The 25,605-nt window shown below is 39.3% G+C and overlaps 1 protein-coding gene across 1 annotated transcript in view; it reads left to right on the plus strand.

The window, feature by feature from the left end:
- Nucleotides 1–25,605, plus strand: part of LOC134806393 (protein O-mannosyl-transferase TMTC1-like) — a 268,478-nt gene that overhangs the window by 220,392 nt on the left and 22,481 nt on the right. Inside the window, exon 3 of the mRNA XM_063779647.1 lies at nt 24,243–24,316. Within this exon, the coding sequence (XP_063635717.1) occupies nt 24,243–24,316 (74 nt within the window). The remainder of the gene's footprint in view (nt 1–24,242; nt 24,317–25,605) is intronic.

The raw sequence follows: 25,605 nt of genomic DNA on the forward strand, positions 1-25,605 counted from the left end.
AAATAAAATGTAAGGTTTCTACCTATTACCATTTTTTCGTGAAAGTGTGCTTGAGTTTTAATAAAAACTTCATTGGATTCGGTAGTGACCCTGTCTACGAAACTGGAGGTCTGGAGTTTAAATCCCGGTAAAGGCAATTTCTTTATTTGACAGGCTATTTTTTTCCTAAAGAAGGAACTATATTTTTATGTATAAATATCGATATGTTTATCGTCTTTTACAACACATTGAGCTTCCTGTAGGAATAGACAGGCTTGTTTTATTTATTTTTCTTTCATTAAAATAATAACTACGACTGTTTTCTAAACATCACGAACAGCTTTCTTAGCAAAATAATAGGTAATAAAAAAAATCGACATATCTCAATCGAAAATACGAGTAAGTTCCCAGCGAGGCACTCGAAGAATAATATTTACCTACACGCAATAAAATGAGGTATCTACTGTATCCAGTGACATCAAAGGCTTTCTGTAAATTTGGTCCAGAGTCCCTTCGTTATCGTCACAGATCACTTTGAAGGGACGCTTTTCATTATTCGTCGTTTTTTAAAACTTTTTTCAGATTTTGATAAAATTTGTTCCAAATTGGGACCGTGTTTATTCCGACTAGGATGAGGAGCTCAAACCTATTCAATTTAAAAACAAAAAAGAAATCGAGCATACATACAAGCGCTGGTAGGTAGCCTAGCGGCAAGAGTGTGCGACTTTCAATCTGAAGGCACAGAATAACTAATAGTACTACCGAACAGAAAATTCACTTCTTCACAAAAGTCAGATTTAGGTATAAAATTATACCTATACTCGCCGCCTGCAACAAAATTGAAACTTATAACCGCGCACGAACCGTGAATCTTCTTTGCGCGAGCGCCACGTGACACGACTATCGTGCGGTCGAGCGGCAGCCCACTGCCATACGCCTGCCCTGCCCGGGAGGTGCGCCGGCCAAATGTACCTAAACTGCGTAGTGACACCCCCCTACTGAAGGTGACATGTTTTGTAGTGTTTTGATGTAAGAGATGTTTTTTATAACAATGTTTTAAGGTAGGTACAGTCGAGGACATAAATATGTATACATTTCTTCACCTTAACCCATTGAAATAAAGTGAAAAAATGTATACATATTTATGTCCTCGACTGTACCTATTTATGTATGGGCCACTAGTTGCCTGAAATAAAGAATTATATCATTTCATTTTAAACCCCGACCTCAATGATTCGTTCGGAACTTATGTACGATATATCATTAATATATTTAACAGCCTTTTTGAAACCTGCATACATCCGCGAGGAAATTCAAAAGTGTATGTGAAGTCCCCAAGCCGCGTTGAGCTAAGTGCGGGGACTATAGCCCAATCTCTCTCGCGCATTACAGGAGGCCTGTGCCCAGCAGTAGGACGTATATAGGCAGATTTTTATGTTATTACCTATCTATTTAATCCGGAGTCTGTGCATGGTAATCAATGGCCTTCATGCTTAGCATGCTAAGTGGGGAATTTGATGGCTCAAGAAACGGGAAATTCCAATAAATAACTGAAGGAATACCTACAAAGTATATTTATAGGAAACGTTTAGTCGACGAAAATTATCATAAAATAAATTGACATCTATTTACTTAGTACATTAACTTGACGATGTTGACAACAGAGGAAACGTCAATATATCAATCTGCAACATTGTTTAGACCTTAGAGGATATAACCAACGGAGACGCCATGTCTAAAATTTTCGGTACAAAATAGTTTGCCGTTTTTTGCGGGGGAGGGGCACATCAAATGTAGAGGTACGACATGTCAGATAAACGTCAGTCCATACATATGGTTGACATGTGGTTGACCATTGGCCGCCTATTTTCGACAGAGGGGAACGCCTGTTAATGGCGGCTCCAAGGTTTAGACATAGTATTGTAAGCTCACACACAAAGTATTTTTTTCTTTATCCACATTAATTTTCATTTTTGTACTTTTTATAGCCTCTTGGGTTTCAAAGTCCTATTACAAACAGCAACACTTACAAAACCAGTGGACCTTATTACAAGAGGCATAAGGTCGACTGTGGCACTGAGGCATGAGGAGCGGTGGTGGCCGAGTGGATATGACGTCCGACTTTCAATCCGGAGGTCGCCGGTTCAAATCCTGGCTCGTACCAATGAGTTTTTCGGAACTTATGTACGAAATATCATTTGATGTTTACCACTAGCTTTTCGGTGAAGGAAAACATCGTGAGGAAACCTGCATACATCTGCGAAGAAATTCAAAGGTGTATGTGAAGTCCCCAATCCGCATTGGGCTAGCGTGGGGACTATAGCCCAAGCCCTCTCGCGCATGAGAGGAGGCCTGTGCCCAGCAGTGGGACGTATATAGGCTGAAATGATGATGATGATGATGAAGGTCCACTGATGTACAGTTAACAGAGTGGGCGATGAATTACCTCCAATGAAATTGGAATCATTATGAATGGAAGTTTCTTTTGTTTTGTTTCGTTCATTTTATAACAACTTTATAAGCAAATTCAACTCTATTTTCTAAAACCGTTGATTCAAATTTGCCTGCATTTTTTCCTTGTACGGTGGGCCGCTAGAGGATAGGCCACTCAAAAACAAATCACTTAACCAACAATGCCTCTTTTCCTCGAATGAACAAACTAAAAGCAATTTCCCTGCTCTTTTGTAAGGTGCTTCATAAAGGACATTTCGCTATATAAAGAACATTTGTTTATTATTGCGTTAGATTTGTTTTGGTACACAACTTTGCTTTCACCTCCGGGAAGCTTAGGATTCCCGTCGCTTCCGACAGCGCAAAAAAAATAACAATTATATCTACTAGTGACTGAAAGCTCGCGAATCTCGCGATAAGCTTAAAAAATTTAAAAATTTGCAACTCGTGTCGATTTAAAACACTCCCTTCGGTCGTGTTTTAATTTATCGCAATTTGCTGCGAATTTCCCATTTTTCGCACTTGCATCGTAATATTTAAGTATCTCAAGCTACATTGGACTCTATAACTCATCTCGCTCGCACTCGCGTAACTTTGGGAATACGGAAGCAGGATGGAATAACGATGAGGGGCCATTACGGGTAACGATCTCAGGAAATAGGGCGGGTACATTGATAAAATGAAAGCTATCTTCGCTTTGGCTGCATAAATAAACTGGTACAAAAATAATGGAAACAACTTTTCATCACACTTGCTCGAAAAAGATGTTATTTCATGCAGGTGTACTGAAAAGGACAAAGAAAACAATTGTTCCAGCGGGAGTTAAGACGAAACAGGAGCTGAGTTTTAAATATTTTAGGTAAATATACCCGTCTCGCTAACGGAAGCGGCACCTAAAAGTAGTGCGATAAGGACAAGGCGAAAAATCCTGCGTAAAAATCTCAAAAATCGAGGTTTCGTACTCCTCTGTTTCCTCCTCCAAAACTTAACCAATCGTAACCAAATTTGGAAATCTAAATGATTATGAAATTATTTGTGTCGGACCGTTTTGCTTTTTTAGCTAATTGATAACAGTTTTGAATGCCACGCCTCTCATTGCGGCATAGTTAATTAGGCCATTTTGGCCATTTTTGAAGGGCTCTAGCGCCTTAAAAAACAAAACTTTCAAAAAAAACAAAACGGTCCGACACAGATATTGACAATATTAATCTGTGTTGAAAAAATCATTGCCCTAGCTTCAAAAACCACGGAGGAAAACGAGGAGTACGTTTGTATGGAGAAATGACCACTCCCGTTGGCTCTTAAGGATAGTGAAAAAGAAGCTATAACTAGGTAGGGAATGAGACCATGAGAAATGAAAATATATTTGCACAACCCCTGAAATAAAGGTCACAGTGATATTAAATGCTTAGTAGCCTGGCGGAGCCTCTAAGGCTTACACTAGATTTAACACTAGGTTTAGGTAAGGTTTTAGTTTGATAGATATATGCTAGAGTAATGTTACTTGAATTTTCACGTTTCCCACGTCCCTCCATATGCCTAAAGGGGCCCACTGATTAACAGTCCGCCGGACGGTATCGACCTGTCAGTTAGAACAAAATTTTGACAGTTCAGAACAACTGACAGGCCGATACCGTCCGACGGACAACTGACAGGCCGATACCGTCCGACGGACTGTTAATCAGTGGGCCCCTTAAAGCTTATTTCCCTGACATTCAGTGAACCCTATTTACTATATGCGATTCGCACGTCGGTCCGATGAGCGAGCGGAATGTCGCTATTATACGCGCATAGCGTTGTCTCGCTCAAACATCGTAGCGACTTGCGAATCGCATCCAGTGTGATAACCGCCTAAAGGTGAAAATACATCAAACATTTAAAGTGAGCTCTATCCCCTAGAAAATAAGGGCTTAGCAACGCATCAAACTTTAAGAGCGCTCTTACAAGAAAAGTCGAAATAATGCAAAATTGATGATACTAGTCGACGAAATTCAGGACTTTGCGCTCATTATTAGAAACAATGAGTACTTGTTCCAGTAAAAGCGTCTTCTTATCTTTATAAATATCGTTGTAAATATTAGAAAAAGGACTTATTAAATTAGTAATGATTTTTTTTCTGATGGTCGTTTCCGAAAAACCCCGTGAAGCACTGAATGGCGAGCTCTTATTTGGAAATGTTGAGAATTTTACTCTGCTAAACCTGGCTATTTTGTATTACTAATACCCTGTACTTTAGGCATATCAAACTATATTTTTCCTACATACCTTTGAGAAAGAGAAAATCAAAGTAAAACGAACTCGATTTTCTCTCCGAAACAAGTGTCAATTCCTACGAAAATCTACTTAATATCGAAGTCATTTTCATACTCAAGCAATCTGCAACGTTTGCTTATACTGTTGGTATACATTAGAGTTTATAAAATTCTATTATAATTTTTTGGCAATTTTTTGAAAACTACTCTATATTACCGATGTCGCGCGCTGCGCCAGCTCAGTGCCGCGGCAGAGCTTGTAGAGGCAGGACGTGTGTCGGTCGGCTCCGCACATTTTCAACGGCGACGACGAGGTTTTTTATCATTGTGTGCGGCGGGCGCCGTGTAAAACGCTATACTGTGTGCGTGTAAACCGCAACGAGAGACTTTGATCCTAGCACTGTTTTTATAGTATTATAATTTATAATCGTACAGTTTAATAAACTACCGGACAGGATTAAAAATATTTGAAACGACCTGACATTCTATATGTATTTATTTGACTCAAGATAGTACTCAGGGTCTGATGATGGAGCCGGAAGGTGGTCACCGGTACCAATCAACCATGCAACTAAACCACTTCGTGTTTAGGCTCGTTTTATTCATCTCAACAAGATCTTTGACACAAGATAGTACTCAGGGTCTGATGATGGAGCCGGAAGGTGGTCACCGGTACCAATCAACCATGCAACTAAACCACTTCGTGTTTAGGCTCGTTTGATTCGGCTCAACAAGATCTTTGACTTAAGATAGTACTCAGGGTCTGATGATGGAGCCGGAAGGTGGTCACCAGTACCAATCAACAATGCAACTAAACCACTTCGTGTTTAGACTCGTTTTATTCGTCTCAACAAGATCTTTGACTTAAGATAGTACTCAGGGTCTGATGATGGAGCCGGAAGGTGGTCACCGGTACCAATCAACCATGCAACTAAACCACTTCGTGTTTGGGCTCGTTTGATTCGTCTCAACAAGATCTTTGGCACAAGATAATACTCAGGGTCTGATGATGGAGCCGGAAGATGGTCACCGGTACCAATCAACCATGCAACTAAACCACTTCGTGTTTAGGCTCGTTTGATTCGTCTCAACAAGATCTTTGACACAAGATAGTACTCAGGGTCTGATGATGGAGCCGGAAGGTGGTCACCGGTACCAATCAACCATGCAACTAAACCACTTCGTGTTTAGGCTCGTTTGATTCATCTCAACAAGACCTTGGACACAAGATAGTACTCAGGATCTGATGATGGAGCTGGAAGGTGGCCACGGGTACCAGTCTACCATGTAACTGAATCACTTCGTGTTTGGGCTCGTTTGATTTGTCGCAACAAGATCTTTGACACAAGGTAGTACTGAGGGTCTGATGATGGATCCGGAAGGTGGTGACCGGTACCAATCAACCATGCAACTAAACCACTTCGTGTTTGGCTTCGTTCGATTCGTCGCAACAAGGTCTTTGACACAAGTTAGTACTCAGGGTCTGATGATGGAGCTGGACTGTGGCCACGGGTACCAGTCTACCATGTAACTGAACCACTTCGTGTTTGGGCACGTTTGATTTGTCGCAACAAGATCTTTGACACAAGGTAGTACTGAGGGTCTGATGATGGATCCGGAAGGTGGTCACCGGTACCAATCAACCATGCAACTAAACCACTTCGTGTTTGGCTTCGTTCGATTCGTCGCAACAAGATCTTTGACTCAAGTTAGTACTCAGGGTCTGATGATGGAGCTGGACTGTGGCCACGGGTACCAGTCTACCATGTAACTGAACCACTTCGTGTTTGGGCTCGTTTGATTCGTCGCAATAAGATGTTTGACACAAAGTACTACTCAGGGTCTGATGATGGAGCTGATGATGATAGACAGGTGACCGTCGCCACCTTCGCGCTCCATCATCAGACCCTGAGTACTACCTTGTGTCAAAGATCTTGTTGAGATGAATAAAACGTGCCTAAACACGAAGTGGTTTAGTTGCATGGTTGATTGGTACCGGTGACCACCTTCCGGCTCCAACATCAGACCCTGAGTACTATCTTGTGTCAAAGATCTTGTTGAAACGAATAAAACGAGCCTAAACACGAAGTGGTTTAGTTGCATGGTTGATTGGTACCGGTGACCACCTTCCAGCTCCATCATCAGACTCTGAGTATCACCTAGTGTCAAAGATCTTGTTGAGACGAATCAAACGATCCTAAACACGATGTGGTTTAGTTGCATGGTTGATTGGTAATGGTACCTTCCAGCTCCATCATCAGACCCTGAGTACTGTCTTGTGTCAAAGATCTTGTTGAGACGAATCAAACGAGCCCAAACACGAAGTTGTTTAGTTACATGATAGACTGGTACCCGTGGCCACCTTCCAGCTCCATCATCAGACCCTGTGTATCTTCAGTGTCAAAGATCTTGTTGAGACGAATCAAACGAGCCTAATCATGTTACTACATGGTTGATTGGTATCCGTGACCACCTTAATCATCATCAGATCCTCAGTACCAGTTCGTTTTTAAACCCTCGTTGATACAAACTTTACAACCTATAGGTACCAAATGCAATGACGAAACATGTAAATAAGCGAGTAGGTGTACCTATAATTTCTTTCGAGTAATATACCTTCATAAGTACGAGTATGGGGCTATTCATAAATTACGTCGTTTCAAATGGGAGGAGTGGGGGGGGGGGGGGGGCTGGACATCGGATAATGGTAACATGACGTAGGAGGAAACAGATTCATCCGAAGCTTGATTTTTGGATGATTTGAGGGGGGGGGGGGGTCAAAAATCGTCAAAAATAGATGACGTAATTTATGAACAGCCCCTATGTACATTTGCACTGCATTTAGTATTTTCGTACTTACCAAATAACAGTTTTAGAACTTTAAAAGTTAAGTACAGTTAGTGTTGTTATGGTTGATTTCAATATGCTTCGCGAAGGATCAAGAATGTTTAATCCATCATTGTAGTGCGAGTGTGGTAGAAGGGATCGGCATACTGAGCTCGCACGGCCTGCCGCAGCGCGTAAAATACCTAAACTCGCTCAACGCCGAAATGTAATAGCGCTCTTAACAACGCCCCACGGACGCGGGTGACCATAAAACGAATAAAATATGGCGGCCTAGATAAATATACTATAGAGCAATGAAATCGTCACTGTGCATAGAAATTTTGATGTATAAAGACCCGTTTTTATTGATATACAGTAAAGCTTATGGCTTATAGTAAGATAATTCCATTTTACAATTTTTTATTTAATTTCACCCGTCCCGCTGTCTGTAATCAAATCTTGCTAATTACACCCACTTCCCATCATGCAATTAAGCTGAAACTTCTCATACATTTATTTTATGGCAGTTAGATGACAATGCCATATTATGGTACCATCGAGCTGATCTGATGATGGAGACAGGTGGCCATAGGAACTCTGTGATAAAACAATGTAACCTAACTATGTTTGGGTTTGTTAGAATTGTTTCCACGAGTATTAGTTTTCTATTGAAAGAAAAGTACAGTCAGCGATAAAATAAGTACATTTACTAATACCAATTTACCAACAGACAGACTGACATTACGTTTTATGATGATGTTTATGTTCTTTATGACGTCATAAAAACTTATAATGGTAGGTTTTGCTCTCGGGATTGACACTTTACAAAGACCGATATATAATTTATATTTTGGGTCGGATATTATAAGTTATAATAACACAGGAGGGCTTTTACCTAAAATAGGTACCTTTATAACAATTATAACATAAACCTACGTTTGACAGGGGTGCGCTTAATTTTTACTGATTAAAAAAACAGTTAAGATATCTATATCTAAGTAGAAACACTAAGTGCAAATTTGAATCGTGACACTTTGGAACCTAAATTAATTAAATAAGTAATGCTAATATTTACTTTTCATTACGAACTACGTGAATGAAATAATAAAATGCCTAACTAGAACATCTGAGATGATAAAATGACTAGCTTGAATATATTTAATTGCGCTTAAGTTAAATGTTTTCGGTTCATTTCATATTTCACACTGCCTATTTGAGATTTAAAAAATTGTTACGATTTCATTGAATTATTAGTTACTATGCGACATTATGCTGAGTGGGGATCCTATTTTAGCGTCCAAATTTCTTTTATGTCTGCATGCCTTCTTTTCATGTAGGTACTAAATATGTTGTGGCGTTAAAATAAATGTATTTCTTCTTCTTCTTCTACTATAGAGAAGCCATACCAAATACCAGACAATGAAATTGTCGCAATCACAATCTGTACCACGCGACCAAAACGTCGTAAGCGCCGCAAAATTCATGGAGCTTACGCGTTTAGGTCGCGAGATTCACGCTCTGCTTCTATGGTTTAATGTCAAAATAGCAACAACTCATGGCGCAAAATACTGGTTGTCTGCGCCGGTTCTCTATCATCATCATCATCATCAATATTTAAGAGCTCTTGTCGGTGGAGTAAGTAATCGCCACTCTTCTTTTTGCTGGGCCAGCCTTTTAACTCCCTTGTACGACACGACAGAAACTCTATCTTTTATTTGGCTGAGATATGTGAGCCTGGGCCTTCCTCTGCGTCTTTTCCCCTCAATCTTGCCCTCCAGGATGTTTAAAAAGAATCTGTCGTGCCGGTTCTCTATAAAGAAGAAGAAGAAGAAGAATAAAAGAAAGAATGTTTAAGAAGAATATGTTTAAAAAAAAAAAAAAAAAGAATCTGTCGTGCCGGTTCTCTATACGTTAGTAATAATAGTTCAATGTACGATTTTGGTCTTCTTCTGATAAGACCGTGAAGATCGCTCGGGCCGATTGGTGCATGCGAAATGAAGTGAAATTCGTGCGTGAAATACGCGTCAATCACCAAGACGATGTTCAAGATCGCATCAAACCAGTATCCCTAGCGTAAACATTCAATTCGATGACGTGACGTGACGTACGCGTTTGCGTTAAGTGTCATTTTGTATGGGATTATGAGTTTCCAAAACGTCGTCCACAAACACAAACATAGACATAACGCAAAAGCGTGTCACGCTATCGAATGAAATTTACACAGGGGTTTCTGTTCAATTTGAATGTTTCGGGCTCTAGCTCTAATGTCTTTAATGGTGCTAAAATTTAAAAAGTTTTCGTTTCATTTCTAACTTCACGCCGCAAACTGTTGTCTCGATGAACTTGCTTATAAATTAAATCGGAAACCAGACTGAAATAATTAATCATGAAAGCGAAACTCGGCCCGGCACGGTCCGGCATTCAGTAAGTTTCTAACCAGTAACCACCAAAGACCTTTTAAGCTGGATGTTTCATCTATTCTATGGATGTCTCATCTATTTATAAGGTTAAGGTTGACGAAATATAACATGAGCCGATCGCTCGAACAAGTTTGAACAAGATCGGTTCACTTTATATTTCGTCAACTTTAAGGCGTATCCAGATTAGTAAATTTTTCGCCAATCTGATTCAATTGCCCGATCGAATCAGGACGCAAATACCAATTTGGCTCGCCGAATTCAACCGCCGATAATGACCGATATTACCGATAAAATGAGGTGCGGACGCAAGAATACCAATTTGCGAGGTCTGTATTTTCGTTCTGGGGCATTTTTTCAATTTAGAGGGCTCTAATATCACCATAAATCTAAAATTGGAGATTGACGCCAATTTTATTTCTGATCAAATCGACCGATTTGATCAGTCCCGTCTGGAATTCTGGATACCACTTTACTCATAGGTATAGGTTGAAAAATTCGATGACACTCCCATGGTCCGCGGGCGACGGGGGACGAAAGACAGCGGGGGCGGTATGGAGTGTGCGGGCGGCGAGGCTGAATTTATCAAGCTAATATGTAGAATAGGAAGAGTAAAATGAGAGCAGTACAGTTACCAAGAGTTTAACACTGACGTGTTCGTTAGCGAATACAGTGCATCTCGCTTGCATCGAATACGAGGGAGACAATGCGAGTTAGTTTACGCATTCGCTAGCAAATGTCAGTGTCAAACTGAATAACGCAAACTACAATACTTTGGTATCAAGCGAACCAGAATCATGAACTCTTATTCAGGGAAAGATTCAAACATTTTCACGAAGCGTGTTGCTGGTACCTACCTAAATGTTGTGCGCCTCAAAGAAATGAGACGGGGCATCCAGTTCGAGTTAAAGGTCCTTGGTAACCAATTTATTCGAGATTCATGTTCTACGTAGTTAAAATTATGTTGAGGGTTGTGCTTTTTGTGCGATCTTATTTAACCGGACCCTTTGGGCCCTGTTATATAGAACTACAAGTTTAGTTTATGTCAGTAACACCAGTTACAAGGCCGTCTGTCATTAACACGAAATTTAGATTGCCAGGAAAAATATTTTAGTTTTACCTATGTTAAATACAATGAGAATAGGATAAGACGTATGGCGTTAAACGTGTCAGCTAGGTAGCTATAGTCGGACCAAAAGAAGTCTGCAGTGGATTTGATAGCCCACGCAGTGCAAGTGTTATTTATACGTCATAATTTCATATAAGTGTGACGTTTAAATTAACACTTTCACTGCGTGGGCTATCAAATCTGCTGCAGATTATTCTTGGTCTGACTCTATGATACACGGTGGCTAAAAACCGGCCAAGTGCGAGTTGGACTCGTGTTCCAAAGTCAGACAGGTGGCCATAGGAACTCTGTGATAAAACAATGTAACCTAACTATGTTTGGGTTTGTTAGAATTGTTTCCACGAGTATTAGTTTTCTATTGAAAGAAAAGTACAGTCAGCGAGTTTCAGTCACGGTTTGACATATAATGTCAAGAAAAGTGAATGCATGGTCTTTCAAGTTAGAGGTAAAAAACTACCACCAGTACCTCCTATTAAGTTAAACGGAACTCCACTTAATAGGGTGTACCGATTCAAATACCTTGGGCATGTAGTAACCTCTGACTTGAAAGATGATGCTGACATTGAAAGGGAACGAAGAGCATTGTGTGTTAGAGCGAATATGGTGGCCCGCAGATTCGTTAGTTGCTCCACTGAGTTGAAAAAGACTCTTTTTAGAGCTTTCTGTACTACCTTTTACACTGCTAATCTGTGGGCGTGCTATACCCAAAAGCAGTACAACGCTCTTCGTATACAATATAATAACGCCTTCAGGGTGCTGATGGGACTACCTCGTTTTTGTAGTGCGTCGGGGATGTTCGCGGAGGCCAGGGTGGACTGTTTTTACACCACAATGAGGAAACGCTGCACATCCCTGGTGCGCAGAGTGCGGGTTAGTTCCAGCGGCATCTTGAGGGCGTTCGCAGAGGTTTGACTGCCAGTACCTGAATCACTGTCATATGATTCACGTACTGGTGTCCAAGCCTCTCTAAGGCTCTTATTGTTTGTTGTTTTAGTATAAGTTAGAATATAATGATTTAATTTATTTTAATTTTAATTATTTAATTTAATTTATTATAATTTATTTGAATTTTAATGTGAAATAGTTAATTTAATTTTAATCTTAATTTTAATATAATAAGTCAATGTAATATGATCCTAAGTTGGTCGAAATAAACGATTTTATTATTATTATTATTTACCCCCCAAAAGTGGCCTCCATGTTTAAAATTCATTTATTTACGTAAGATTTCCGTCTTTGGGTCACGAATTTACATATGTGTACCAAATATCAACTTAAGACGAAACAGGAGCTGAGTTTTAAATATTTTAGGTAAATATATCCGTCTCGCTAACGGAAGCGGCACCTAAAAGTAGTGCGATAGGACAAGGCGAAAAATCCTGCGTAAAAATCTCAAAAATCGAGGTTTCGTACTCCTCTGTTTCCTCCTCCAAAACTTAACCAATCGTAACCAAATTTGGAAATCTAAATGATTATGAAATTATCTGTGTCGGACCGTTTTGCTTTTTTGGCTAATTGATATCAGTTTTGAATGCCACGCCTCTCATTGCGGCATAGTCAATTAGGCCATTTTGGCCATTTTTGAAGGGCTCTAGCGCCTTAAAAAACAAAAATATCAAAAAAAGCAAAACGGTCCGACACAGATATTGACAATATTAATCTGTGTTGAAAAAATCAATGCTCTAGCTTCAAAAACCACGGAGGAAAACGAGGAGTACGTTTGTATGGAGAGATGACCACTCCCGTTGGCTCTTAACTGGTCCAGTACTTTTGGAGAAAATGGGCTGTGATAGACGGACAGACAGACGCACGAGTGATCTATAAGGGTTCCGTTTTTTTCTTTTTGAGGTCCGGAATTCTAAAAATAACTGCATGTGCATTCCCGTTGCCGAGGTTTTGGGATTATACTGAGCAACTTTTACTATGGGACCAACCCGGAAATCGCGTAAAAAATGTTTACCCTCCCATAGAAAATGGATCAGCAAAAACGTATGAAACAGCCAATTTTTTTTTTCCATTTTGTTGTTGGTACCATTGTAAAAGTTGCTCAGTATAATCCCAAAACCTCCCTGGCAACGGGAATGCAGTTATTTTTTAGCCACCCTGTATATGTATAGTTAGGTACAGAATGTAAGAGCAGTACCTGTCGGATGAACTGTATCTACCTAAAATTACAAATAACTCATTAAAATTGGGTCTACTCTGGGTCTACTTCGTGATGCGTAGTTTCCTTCATGTTTGTGATTGTCTTATAGTTAACGCCTTTTGTCTCCTTCAAGCTTACTTATTTACAAGAAAGCTTCCCAAGCCCATTAGCCAAAGCCCATCGTAAAGAAAACCCAAAAGACTAACTTCACGCGGATTACATTTAGCACTATCCGTCCGGGATGAAGAGTTCCCGCGGGAAATTCCCTTGATTTTCCTATTATTGTTGTTGAATACACGGCGGTGGTGAAACCTGCTTTATGGCAACACTGGGACCTTTATGACCGAGCGTTAAAGAAGGTCTCCATTTCAGCTTGGGCAAAAATGCTTTCGTATGTCCGGATGTTCTCCTCTGCAGGTCTCATTTGTTGTGAGCAGTTTCGGTAGTTTGACATAATTTTTCTGTCGTTTCGTTTTTTTCTGTCGTTTCGTTTTTTGTAAAATGTTCAAAATAGTAGAAATTGGCTCAAGTGTAGTGTAGTACCTACCTTAATTCTAGAATTAGGAATGTGCATGCTGCAGAACATCTTTTTAAAATTTTAAAAATTTCTGGAATTTTTCATAAGAAAATTCTCATGCAAGTACCACTTAGAAAGTCCCCATTCAGATTAGGGATTGTTAGATTTGTTAGTATTGTTACTACTCAATGTTGAAGGCATTTAACATTTAGGTCACTCGTTAGCGTCTATTTTTAGTGTCATATAAATCGAAAGTAACTGTGAGAATGCTTGGCAATAAGCGTGCAGAAAAAATACCGAGAAAATTGCATGGGTACTGCAATTTTTGAAAATTCTCTTCAGGACATTGCTATCCAGAATTCCAGAGATTCTATATATTCCAATCTATACCCCACTTTATACCTTGATTTACCATAAATGTCTTTTAAACCGCAGTAACAAGCCGAGGTGCCTTCCAATGGCAATAATCCGCCAACTTTTGCCATTAAGACCTGCTTCTGTTCACGAAACTTTTTGTATGCGATTGTGAGTTTATTTCTAGTATAAGTTGACCTCTAGGTAACAAAGTTTGATCAGTTTCACAGAGGAAAAAACATTTTTGAAGTGAAAACTTCTTTAGCGGCGCTGAGCACTTTTTGAGGTGGGGAAAAAATGATAAACTCGAGACAGCGCCGAATCCAACTCGGTTGGGCAGCGTTCGGGAAACTACGTAATATCTTTTCGTCCGACATACCGCAGTGCCTCAAGACGAAAGTCTTTAATCAATGTGTGTTACCAGTGATGACTTACGGCTCCGAAACGTGGTCTTTCACTATCGGCCTCATCTCAAAACTCAAAGTCGCTCAACTCGCTATGGAGAGAGCTATGCTCGGAGTTTCTCTACGTGATCGAAACAGAAATGAGGAGATCCGTAGACGAACTAAAGTCACCGAGATAGCCCACCGGATTAGCAAGCTGAAGTGGCAATGGGCAGGCCACATTGCACGCAGAGAAGATGGCCGATGGGGTCGAAAAGTGCTCGAGTGGAGACCACGGACTAGCAAGCGCAGCGTAGGACGTCCACCCACAAGATGGACAGACGACCTTATTAAGGTCGCCGGAAGACGCTGGATGCGGGTCGCTTCCAACCGGTACGTATGGAGGGCCAAGGGGGAGGCCTATGTTCAGCAGTGGACGTCTTATGGCTGAGATGATGATAATGATGAAACAATATCTACCCTCAAATGGCTCCTTAAGTCAGTTGAGGGTAGATGAAAACATTACATGATCAAATAATGTAGGTTAAAGTCAAGTCGTTCAGTGACTGATCCAGGCGGTTTTGTATTTGGTTAGTTAACCAATAAATAATGTTTACTTTTATTTAAATAAAATAGATAAAATAAATAAATATTATAAGGCATTCTTACACAGATTGACTAAGTCCCACAGTAAGCTTAAGAAGGCTTGTGTTGTGGGTACTCAAACAACGATATATATAATATATAAATACTTAAATACATAGAAAACAACCATGGCTCAGGAACAAATATCTGTGTCATCACACAAATAAATGCCCTTGCTGGGATTCGAACCCAGGACCATCGGCTTCACAGGCAGGGTCACTACCCACTAGGCCAGACCGGTCGTCAAAACAAATCGTCGGTCGTTTAAATATCTACTAAAAAGATATACTATAGGTTCAGTATGGCCGTAGCAATATGGGCAGTTGAGTCTTTGTAAATGGCAACGAGACTCAAAGTTGAAGCCGTTAACTTGAAAACTTGCCCGTCGCGATTTATTTCAGTTTCCAATCCAATATTATCACACCGATACAAGCTTTTATTACGTTTTACTTGGAACAAATACCGAACTTTAATATTGTCATGGAGGTTTTATCAGGTTCCGATATTGCATGAGCGGGTTGTGTCGTGGTCGTGGCTGTACATATTAATATAGGAGAAGGAATGCAATCCAGTCATTAGTAAATGTAAGCGGAAACGAATATCGACAGTCGATAAATCTAATATCGTTAGTGTTGTGTGTCGACAGAGTAACATCCCTAGTGCGCAAAACGTTCAAACTGATAAACAAGACCAAGTGCGGGTAGTTCGAAAAACTCGCGCGGCTAGAAGATGTTGATGTCAACTTGAGCCAGTCTTCTCCGAGACCACGGGGACAACGCCGTCCTCGAAACGTCGGGGGTAAATTTTAAAACTTAAATACACGATTAAGTCCCGAGTGCAGTTTGAACAGGGCAGTTGCCATGAACTGAACCAATGTCCATCGGCATTGAATGAACGAATGAATAACTGGCTACACTAGTGGCAGTTCAGTCTCCATAGTTTTAATTACAATGAGCTTTGAATACTCGACCATTTGGCCTGAACACCATTAGTCAATTCATATTCATATTCACTTAATCCATAGTCATAGTTCATTCAATAGTCATGTGTAGCAATCAATGTAATCAGTAATCAGTGTATTTATTGCTTTCATAGGTTATACAGGTTGGTACATTGTATTGGTTCAGCTATGAAACCCTGTAGGGCACTGCAATATAACTTAAATCTAACTATGTATGTAGGTTCTTTCGAACGATAATTAAGAGCTATTAATAAACAACTAAGTATAATTCGAAGTCCTTATCATACACAATTACTTATCATTTATTTTATATAATTGCTTCACTGAATCGAGGACAGAAATAAAAAACAGCGTGGGAATAAACAAGTGTAGGTTTTTAAAGAGCGATGTATGCTGTTATTGCTATTAGAGCCGATTTGTAAAGTATAAGTGACGTGCGGTGCGTTCGAGTTTGCGTTATGTCTATTTTTGTATGGGATTTTGAACAGCATGCTAAGCGGGACGGTTTGGAAACTCAAAATCCCATACAAAATGACACGTAAAGCAAACGCGTAGGTATGTACGTCACGTCACGCTATCGAATGAAATTTACACTAGGGGTACCTGTACGGTTACCATCAGTTTGTCACTGACATAAACGCCGTCGAGAACGTAATTTACTTTCTATACATCTCGCTCGCACTCGCATATTAGTGCAAACGGGATGTATAGAAAGTAAATTACGTTCTCGACGGCGTTTATGTCAGTGAGTAACTGATGGTAACCGTACTGCTGTTGTAGAGTCAGACCAAGAGTAGTCTGCAGCGCATTTGATAGCCCTCGCAGTGAAAGTGTTATTTTAAACGTCAAACTTCTATGAAATGATGACGTATAAATGACACTTGCACTGCGTGGACTATCAAATCCGCTGCAGACTTTTTTTGGTCCGACTCTAGTAACTATTTTTTATCAAGCAAATACATCGCTAAGTGATAACTATAAATTTATAAATTAAAGGAAAACTGGAAAAATTCATGCGCGTCCGTAAGACGTGTAAATAAACGAAAAAAATGGGAAAATTCGCACGCTTCTGGTAAGCTTCGGTAGCTCAGTTGGTCAAGCAAGATCAATTTGTATCGGTATTCCCAATTATCGCAAGTTCGAGTCTTTGTCCCGAGCGTGAATTTTCCATTCCTTTAATTAAAAAATCTGTAGTACCTCAATTTCATTTCGCAACGCCACTCAAAAACAATATACAACTCGGCCATTATTTTTGATTGAGGAGGTACACTCAACTGCAATTAATGCATCCGCCCGATTGCGTAAATTAATTGCGAACATGCTGACTGTACGTGAACGTCAATTTATTTCGTGCGAATATTAAAAGTGTGGTTATGAAACGAATATTGCATTCTAGCAGCCTATTATGGATAGCTTTATCCACGTGATAAAATAAGTGTCACTTTTTAACACCACGTGATTGAAAGGGACGGACAATGTTTTTATCACGCTGTCACGTAGACATGCACGACCATAGTATCCGTGCTGGTACAATAATATTGTCCCAATTTAATATCGATAGCGATGTCAAACATTTAGCTAGACATTACAATATTTGACGTTGTCAACATGCTTGCACTCGGACAGTCCGATACGCCTAGTGTAAAATTAATTCGAAAGCGTGACGTGACGTACGCGTTTTCCATTTTGTATGGGATTTTGAGTTTCCAAAACGTCCCGCTTGACGCGCTGTTCAAAATCCCATACAAAAATAGACAACGCAAAGCGACTATCGTCACGTTATCCAATGAAAACACCGTACGGTTACCATCAGTACGGCTACCACCAGTTTTGACATTGACAGATACGCTCGCGTCTACGTAAATTACTTTCTATACATCTCGCTTGCACTAATATGCGAGTACGAGCGAGATGCATAGAAAGTAAGTTACTTAGACGCGAGCGTATCTGTCAATGTCAAAACTGGTGGTAGTGGTTCAGTTTGTCACTGACATAAACGCCGTCGAGAACGTAATTTACTTTCTATACATCTCGCTCGCACTCGCATATTAGTGCAAACGGTGTATAGAAAGTAAATTACGTTCTCGACGGCGTTTATGTCAGTGACAAAATGATGGTAACCGTATAGGGGTTCTAAAACACGTGGGGTCATTTTTGAGCTCTAGTCATATTCCATAGTTTTTCTAGTATGTATTTTTGGTCTCCCCACATTTGATTGACCTTAGTTGGTATCATTATTTAAATTACATCGCAAATCTTAAATAATTAAGACGACCGGTCTGGCCTAGTGGGTAGTGACCCTGCCTGCGAAGCCGATGGTCCTGGGTTCGAATCCCGGTAAGGGCATTTATTTGTGTGATGAACACAGATATTTGTTCCTGAGTCATGGGTGTTTTCTATGTATATAAGTATGTATTTATCTATATAAGTATGTTTATATCATCGCGTAGTACCCATAGTACAAGCTATGCTTAGTTTGGGGATAGGTCGATCTGTCTAAGATGTCCCCAATATATTTATTTATTATTTTATTAGACTATTCCCCATACAACGGTATTAGGAAGTAGCCCAATTTTACATTAAGTAAAAACGCGACAATCTCGGCTCGTTTAATCTATAAACATTAGTAGCGAGCAATTACGGCTGAAATGGCCTTAGGATTCCGTTTACGGCCGTTATGGCGATCACTTACCGAATGGTGGCGAGTCGGAAACTCAAAACCAATATAAAAGGTTAAAATAACATCCAAGTAGGTAATAAAAATACGGTAAAAACATTTGTTGAGTCGCTCGCGGCTCAATACACAATAGTCATGGGGTCTTGTTTGAGTTTTAGTGTTTTTTTCCGACGCCATTAGCAAACATCGTAATATTTCAACCAATTTACACAAAACCTTAACAAATTATGCACCTAAACCTTCCTCAAGAATCACTCTGTTGATACTTCAGTGAAAACTGCATGAAAATCCGTTCAGTAGTTAATTTGATTCTAATATTTTGCAACTCGCAACCCAACACAGTTTTATTATATTATAACTAAGCGGACATATTCCAAAAGAGATACTTACATATTCGTGAACTATAAGAAATATTTGTGATCTCTCTCTCTCTCTGTTTCTTTCTCACACGTGGTCTATTTCTGTTTTTAAGTTTTAGTTTTTAATTTTGGGTGCCCTGAAAACCAGCGCCGTGTCTTACAGACACTGCTTATGCTGAGCGGCATCCTATTTGGTGTATATTTCTTTATTTAACTTGATGTTGTACCTAATGTATGTTTTTTACGCCAAATAAATATTTTCTATTTCTATTCTATTTCTATAACAATGTCGCAATGTTTAGAGAACCCACAAATCCGCGAACGCTAGATGGCGCTGACGTCGTGCACAGAGCCAATAGTCATTCTAGTTGTCTAGCACCCTTTGACGTTAATCATCACTAGATGGCGTTAGATATCGTCATCGTATGTCGAGGTCACGTGACACTGGTTGACCCGTGAACGCAACCAAAGCAATGAGAATAAACAAAAAGGGAGGAGAGGGGGAGCTTAACTGCTCGTTACGGTTGTAACTGGAACTGAGATGTGGTGCGAGCCATAGGATTTAAGACTAATCCCAAAAGCAGGGCATTTAAGTACATAATGTAGTGTAGGTATAATTGTTTTCCATCGTATTTTCTCGGAAACGTTCATATTTGTCATGCTAGTTCAGTTAACGTCAGTACTTTTTGTACCGAGACCGAGACTGACTGAAATACGAGTAGCAAAACAAGTTCGTACGTTCCCGTGAAAATACGATGGAAAACGATAAACTTATGCACTTAGGTACCACAAAAAGAAACAAGTTTTTTTATGGTATAGGAGACAAGACACAAGCAGACAAAATGGCCTGATGGTAAGCAATTACCGTCGCTCATGGACACCTGTATCAGCAGGTTGCAAGTGCGTTGAGGGCCTGTAAGATGGGAGTACGCTTTTTTCTTGGAAGTTTGAAGGTCGTATCGGTCCGGAAATACTGTTCAGTTCAGTGTTTAGTCTAAAGATTAGCCAAATATTATCATCATCATTATCTCTCCGTATAAGATAAATAAAGTCAAAGAAAAAAACGTGCCTCCGGAAATCAAGAATAAATTATGCTCGAAATGATGTCGCCATACCTTTGGCCTATACTCGTGTAGATGGCGACACTGTTTGATATTTAACAATTTTAACACACATCAGTGAAAGAACAAGGATCCAAGTTAAATGGCGTTCTAAAAGTTTAAACCTGTGCCGATAGATGGCAGTAAATTTACTGTGACTAAAAAAATTACTTTGACATTACGCCTCTACACTACAAATTCTCTTTGGTTTAGCTGTTCGAGGCAGGAAGTTTCTGGAGAAACTCACAGAAACGCACAGTTCCGGACTGGACTGAAACTTACAATATTATATTATGTAAAAATTGTAAGAGATTCCAGTACAGATAATAACCATAATAACATTAATAACGTACGTTCGGTATGTGAAAATTATTAATTATTTGTTGACCCAGTCTATTTGACCACTCGTAGCTTAAGCCACACCCCGGCAGTTTTAAGGCGCCGATGACTGGCAGAAGGCGTTTAATATTTAATTAATACACAGTTAACCCGTATAACTGCTACACCCTGTATAACTGTTATTGGGAAGCCCTTATTTTGTACTGTTATTACCGCCATTACAGCTTAGGGGGCAGTTTGTTCTCTTTATGTTGTTTGTTTCGTCTTTAATGAGCATTATGCATTATTTTGTGACTGAGTTTTGGGGCAGATAAAATTACGCGCATGAAAACAGTCTTTATGCAGGCTTTTGTAAGGTATTTTTTTTTTTTAAACTTTATTGCAAAAATTTACACAAAAAGAGTACAAATGACGGACCTAACACCTTGAGGAATTCTCTACCAGTCAACCATTAGGCTAAACAGAGACAGTTTGTTTTAATGAGTAACCAAAACTTCCGTGATACTGTGTCTAATATTAAATATAAGTTAAATTTTAATATATTGGGTTTAACCCAATAAGTTGAGATATTAAAACGTGAATGGTCACCCACTTTTTAATTTAATAACCCCTTTGTTTTCTCACATGTAACTGGGTTATTGATAACTTTGCTAAAAAAATCTGTAACCCACTTGGAGACACGGCAGTATGTCAGCCAAATTCGACAAAAAAAGCAACACGCCGGAATTAGAGAATAAAATAGCAAATCATTTAAGCAAGAATGTATGACATTATTTAGTAACTACAAGAAGGTCAATTAATACGACCTTGACGATCGTCTAGGTGATAGGCGTCATGACGTGACTTCTCTTAATTTCGCATGCACCAATCAGCGCGAGAGACCTTCGGATCAAAATAAGATCAAAGCCGTAACAAATAATTAAATCAGAATCGGGCTCTTTTGGGATGTAAATTAAACATAAGTACCTGAATTTTTTTAGTATATAATACGTAGTACCACAGAATAATTAATAGTACTATCGTACAAGGAAACTTCCTACAAAAACGAAGTTTGACAGCGGTTCAGGGTCGAATCATGATGTCTCTTTCTAATATATGGCACTATCCCTTTCGGCTATTTAGGGTTGTCAAAAATCAAGTGATTATCTTATCTGTGGTCGTGCACGCAAAAGGAAGTCAAGTGGTGCCAACCCTAATAATTGCTCGGAGCAATGCTGAGCCGAGCGGAGCCGAGTTTGACCGAAGTCAGGAGTTTCGCACCCCTGGTAGTACCTAAGTGGAGTTGGAGTGATTCCGCGCTATGCGACTGCGGCATCGAGGACCAGGGCTATAACCGCGAAAATCGGGTTATTCCCACTAGTTACCACCAAGTTCTTACCAGTGGTAACTACTGGGATTTTTTTCCCACCACTGGTAACTACTGGGAAAAATAAACCACCAAACCGAGTTGGTGGTAACTACTGGGAATAACCCGATTTTCGCGGTTATAAAAAATCCCAGTACTTACCACTGGTAAGCACTTGGTGGTAACTAGTGGGAATAACCCCGAAAATCGAAGTTCGTCCATTGCGGGCATTTTTCTCTGTCACTCTAATTACGTCTTAATGAGAGTAAAAGAGAAAGATCCCCGAAATTTGCGAATTTCGGTTTTCGCGGTAGGCCCCCAGACCATGGAGCATATCATCCAGCGGTGCCCACTCCGCGCATACTCGGGTAGCCCGGGTGATCTACTACTCGTAGACTTGGCGCACGTTGCTGTGCAGTGGTTGCAAAACTTGGATGTTGCCTTATAAATAAAAATACTGTGTATATAATTTTTCCTATATTATCGCCATACGATTAAATAAATAAGTACCTACCTAATGCGGTGTCCGTACTGTTTGTTCAGTCTGTGACCCTGATGCTAGCTAAATCTTTTAGGCACTTGAAACTTTTAGAAAAAGTCCTTTCCTCGCCAATTCTTTCCCAGATATTTCTTTCTTACCTAGATAGCTCAGATAAATGAGGCCTTAGGGACATTAAAACACTCTCAATTATCGTGAAACTTCCTTCAGTGTCACTTTGAAAAATCGCTTTCGATCGAAATCACTGTGAAAAATCTGATTGTAATTAAATGACTTTTGGAAGTTTTAAGACTAATTCTAGAATATGATCCTAGTGCATTGCGTTCGCACACATTTGCGACATATTTCGTATGGTGAAGTAATATTATGAATTCAACATTATTATACATAAGTAAACGGCCTCCTATTCTGGTCGGTAGTGACTCTGCCTATGAAGCTCGAGGTCCCGGGTCAGAGTTCCGGTAATAGTACATTACTACAGAGGCCGGGACGAAAGGGGTTGCCGGCCGAAGACATATAGACGGCCGAGCGAAGCGAGGCCGGATAGGTCTGAGCGCGGGCAACCCCATTTCCCGCCGAGGTATGTATAGTGCTTTTCTCAAACATGCAATGAAATAAATAAAATAAAAAATCCACAAAACCCAAGTTTTATTTATAGAAAAAACTAAAAGTAAAGTTCACCCAAAATATAACCAACACGTACCTATATCATTATCACGCGTATGTTTTACACGAGTCGTGTATTTTTACTACCCGTATATTTTCATGTATCTTTGATTTTTTCGCCTTGTATCCGTCTGACTGTCGTTTTCGTCACATAAGTTTACATAGTCTTTCATGTTGATATCATGTTTCACATACATCGTTGCTTTATGCACGGAGTAAATAAGTATAATTTCCAGTGTTGACGAATTTGTAGTTACATTCATTTAAAATATGCCACAAAACTGTTTCTAATAAACTGTAAGCCATTTTTCTTAGTTTCTCAAATAATAAAATTGCCATAAGCAACCATATACATACTTCGTCTCTGACTTGGCGGCAGAGGCAGCAAGTTATTAAAATCAATTCTGCTTACGCTGCCAATTCCAACGCCTACGATTACAATTAATATTAATTTCATTATTTCGTCGGAACTCATTTTAAGTCAAAAAAATTAACAACGCACCATAAATCCAATAAAACAGAATGAATATTTTTCAACTTTACCTCCATAACAATTTAAAAAATATAACTACGCGTGTTTGAGTAGACCTTTTTACCGCTAACGTTTAGATGAAATATTTTAAATGTTTTTATTTGTGTAGTTAAATTTATAATTTAAAATTATAAAATTATAGAATGTATTATTTATTAAGTTCATGTTGATTTTATACAAATAAAACTGCAAATTATAGTAAACATTGTTTTTTGTTTTTTTTATAGGCGTGGTGGCAGAGTGTCATTACGAACCATAAAGCAAATACTGCCTCTAGTTTTTTTAAATGGATGAATGCCACGATGCTGTGTCACAAATATCTGTGAAATGAAAATTAAAAAAGAGGACTTTGCCGGCCTAGGCCTGCAAGATGTGTATGAAATGCCATTAACGACCTTTTGTCCTAGCCGCACCTGAAACGTCATACTTCGCAGCCTATTATAAGAAACATAACATCAATATTTCATTGTATGTTTGAGAAAAGGCATTTATTTGTATGTTCATCACAGATATTGTGCGCGAGTTATGGATGTTTTCTACGTTTTTTAGTATTTAAACAAAAGGAAAGTCTCGTAAAAATCACGTTTTGATACGGAGACTTTTAATAATAAATCCTACCTTAACTAATAATACCTTATATTAATGTTTTTTTTTTATTGTTGCAGGTAGCAGGAGTGGTGGGCCGAGCTGACGTGCTGGCTTCTATATTCTTCCTGTCATCAATACTCATGTACCACGGGTGAGGCATTATTAATCAATAAATAATATAATACCTTTACACTAGCAATTCTTGTATATTTATTTATTTATTTATATATATATATTTCGGGGTTCTCGGAAACGGCTCTAACGATTTCGATGAAATTTGGTATATAGTTGAGTGTCATCATCATCAACTTAAGAGTTATTCTCTTGTCGGTGGAGTATCTTCCAGCTTTCCCTATCCTGCGCCAGCTCTTTGACTTATAGTTGAGTGTGCTCAGAGCATAAAAAGGTCAACCACGGCGTTGCATGAACAAGAGATTTCCTTTGGCAGGATTGGGCCTTAGGACCTAAGGATGGAATTTAGAAGTGGAGCCACCCAGATTTTTGATGCAGGTCCCCACCTGCCCCCCCACCCCCCGGTGGGGGGGTTTTAAGCGTCGGTGACATCTGATGTTAATAATTGTTTAAGTGTAGGTTCTATGTCAAGTTTAGTATCATTTTCAAGTAAATCAAAGATGTAGACATAGATTTCATCTAAATCGGTTCAGCCGTTATTGATTCCCCATACAATCTTACACCTTCCTTTTAACTTTTAAGAGATTTGTTTTTGAATAAAAATTATCCTATGTTCTTCCCCGGGACTCAAAATATCTCTATACCAAATTTTATCTAAATCGGTTCAGCGGTTATTGAATCCCCATACAAATTTCCACCTCCCTTTTCACACCCTTAAAGGATGATTTTTGAGATTTAAAGTAGGCTATGTTATTCCCTAGAAATCAAACTATCTCTGTACCAAATTTTAACTAAATTGGTTTAGCGGTTTAAGCGTGAAGAGGAATTTAATTTTTTTTTTTTCATATTTTATGGGTTTTTACTTCGGAATGGTGTCATTATGATATCAGAAATGAATTCGGCATCTCCGATTTATACGAAAACGATACCAAACTTGGCCTAGTAGCTTAAATGATATAGATATCAAGATCAAGTTGAGAGCCCCCCCCCCCCTAAAAATTTACATCAAAAATCTCGGTGGCTCCACTTCTTAAATCCATCCTTGGGTCCTAAGGACCAATCCTGCCAAAGGAAATCTCTTGTTCACGCAACGCCGTATTTTAGGCCCAGCACCATCCGCTAATAATGGGGTTTTCGGGGCCGAAAAATCGATCTAGCTAGGTCTTATCTCTGGGAAAACGCGCATTTTTCAGTTTTTATATGTTTTCCAAGCAAAGCTCGGTCTCCCAGATATTAAATAATTAGGATAATTTTACACAGATCTAGTCCCATATTCGAGCAATAAGGCTTGTGTTGTTGGTACGTATA

The sequence above is a fragment of the Cydia splendana genome, chromosome 3 (genome assembly GCF_910591565.1).
Source record: "Cydia splendana chromosome 3, ilCydSple1.2, whole genome shotgun sequence".
Lineage (NCBI taxonomy): Eukaryota > Metazoa > Arthropoda > Insecta > Lepidoptera > Tortricidae > Cydia > Cydia splendana.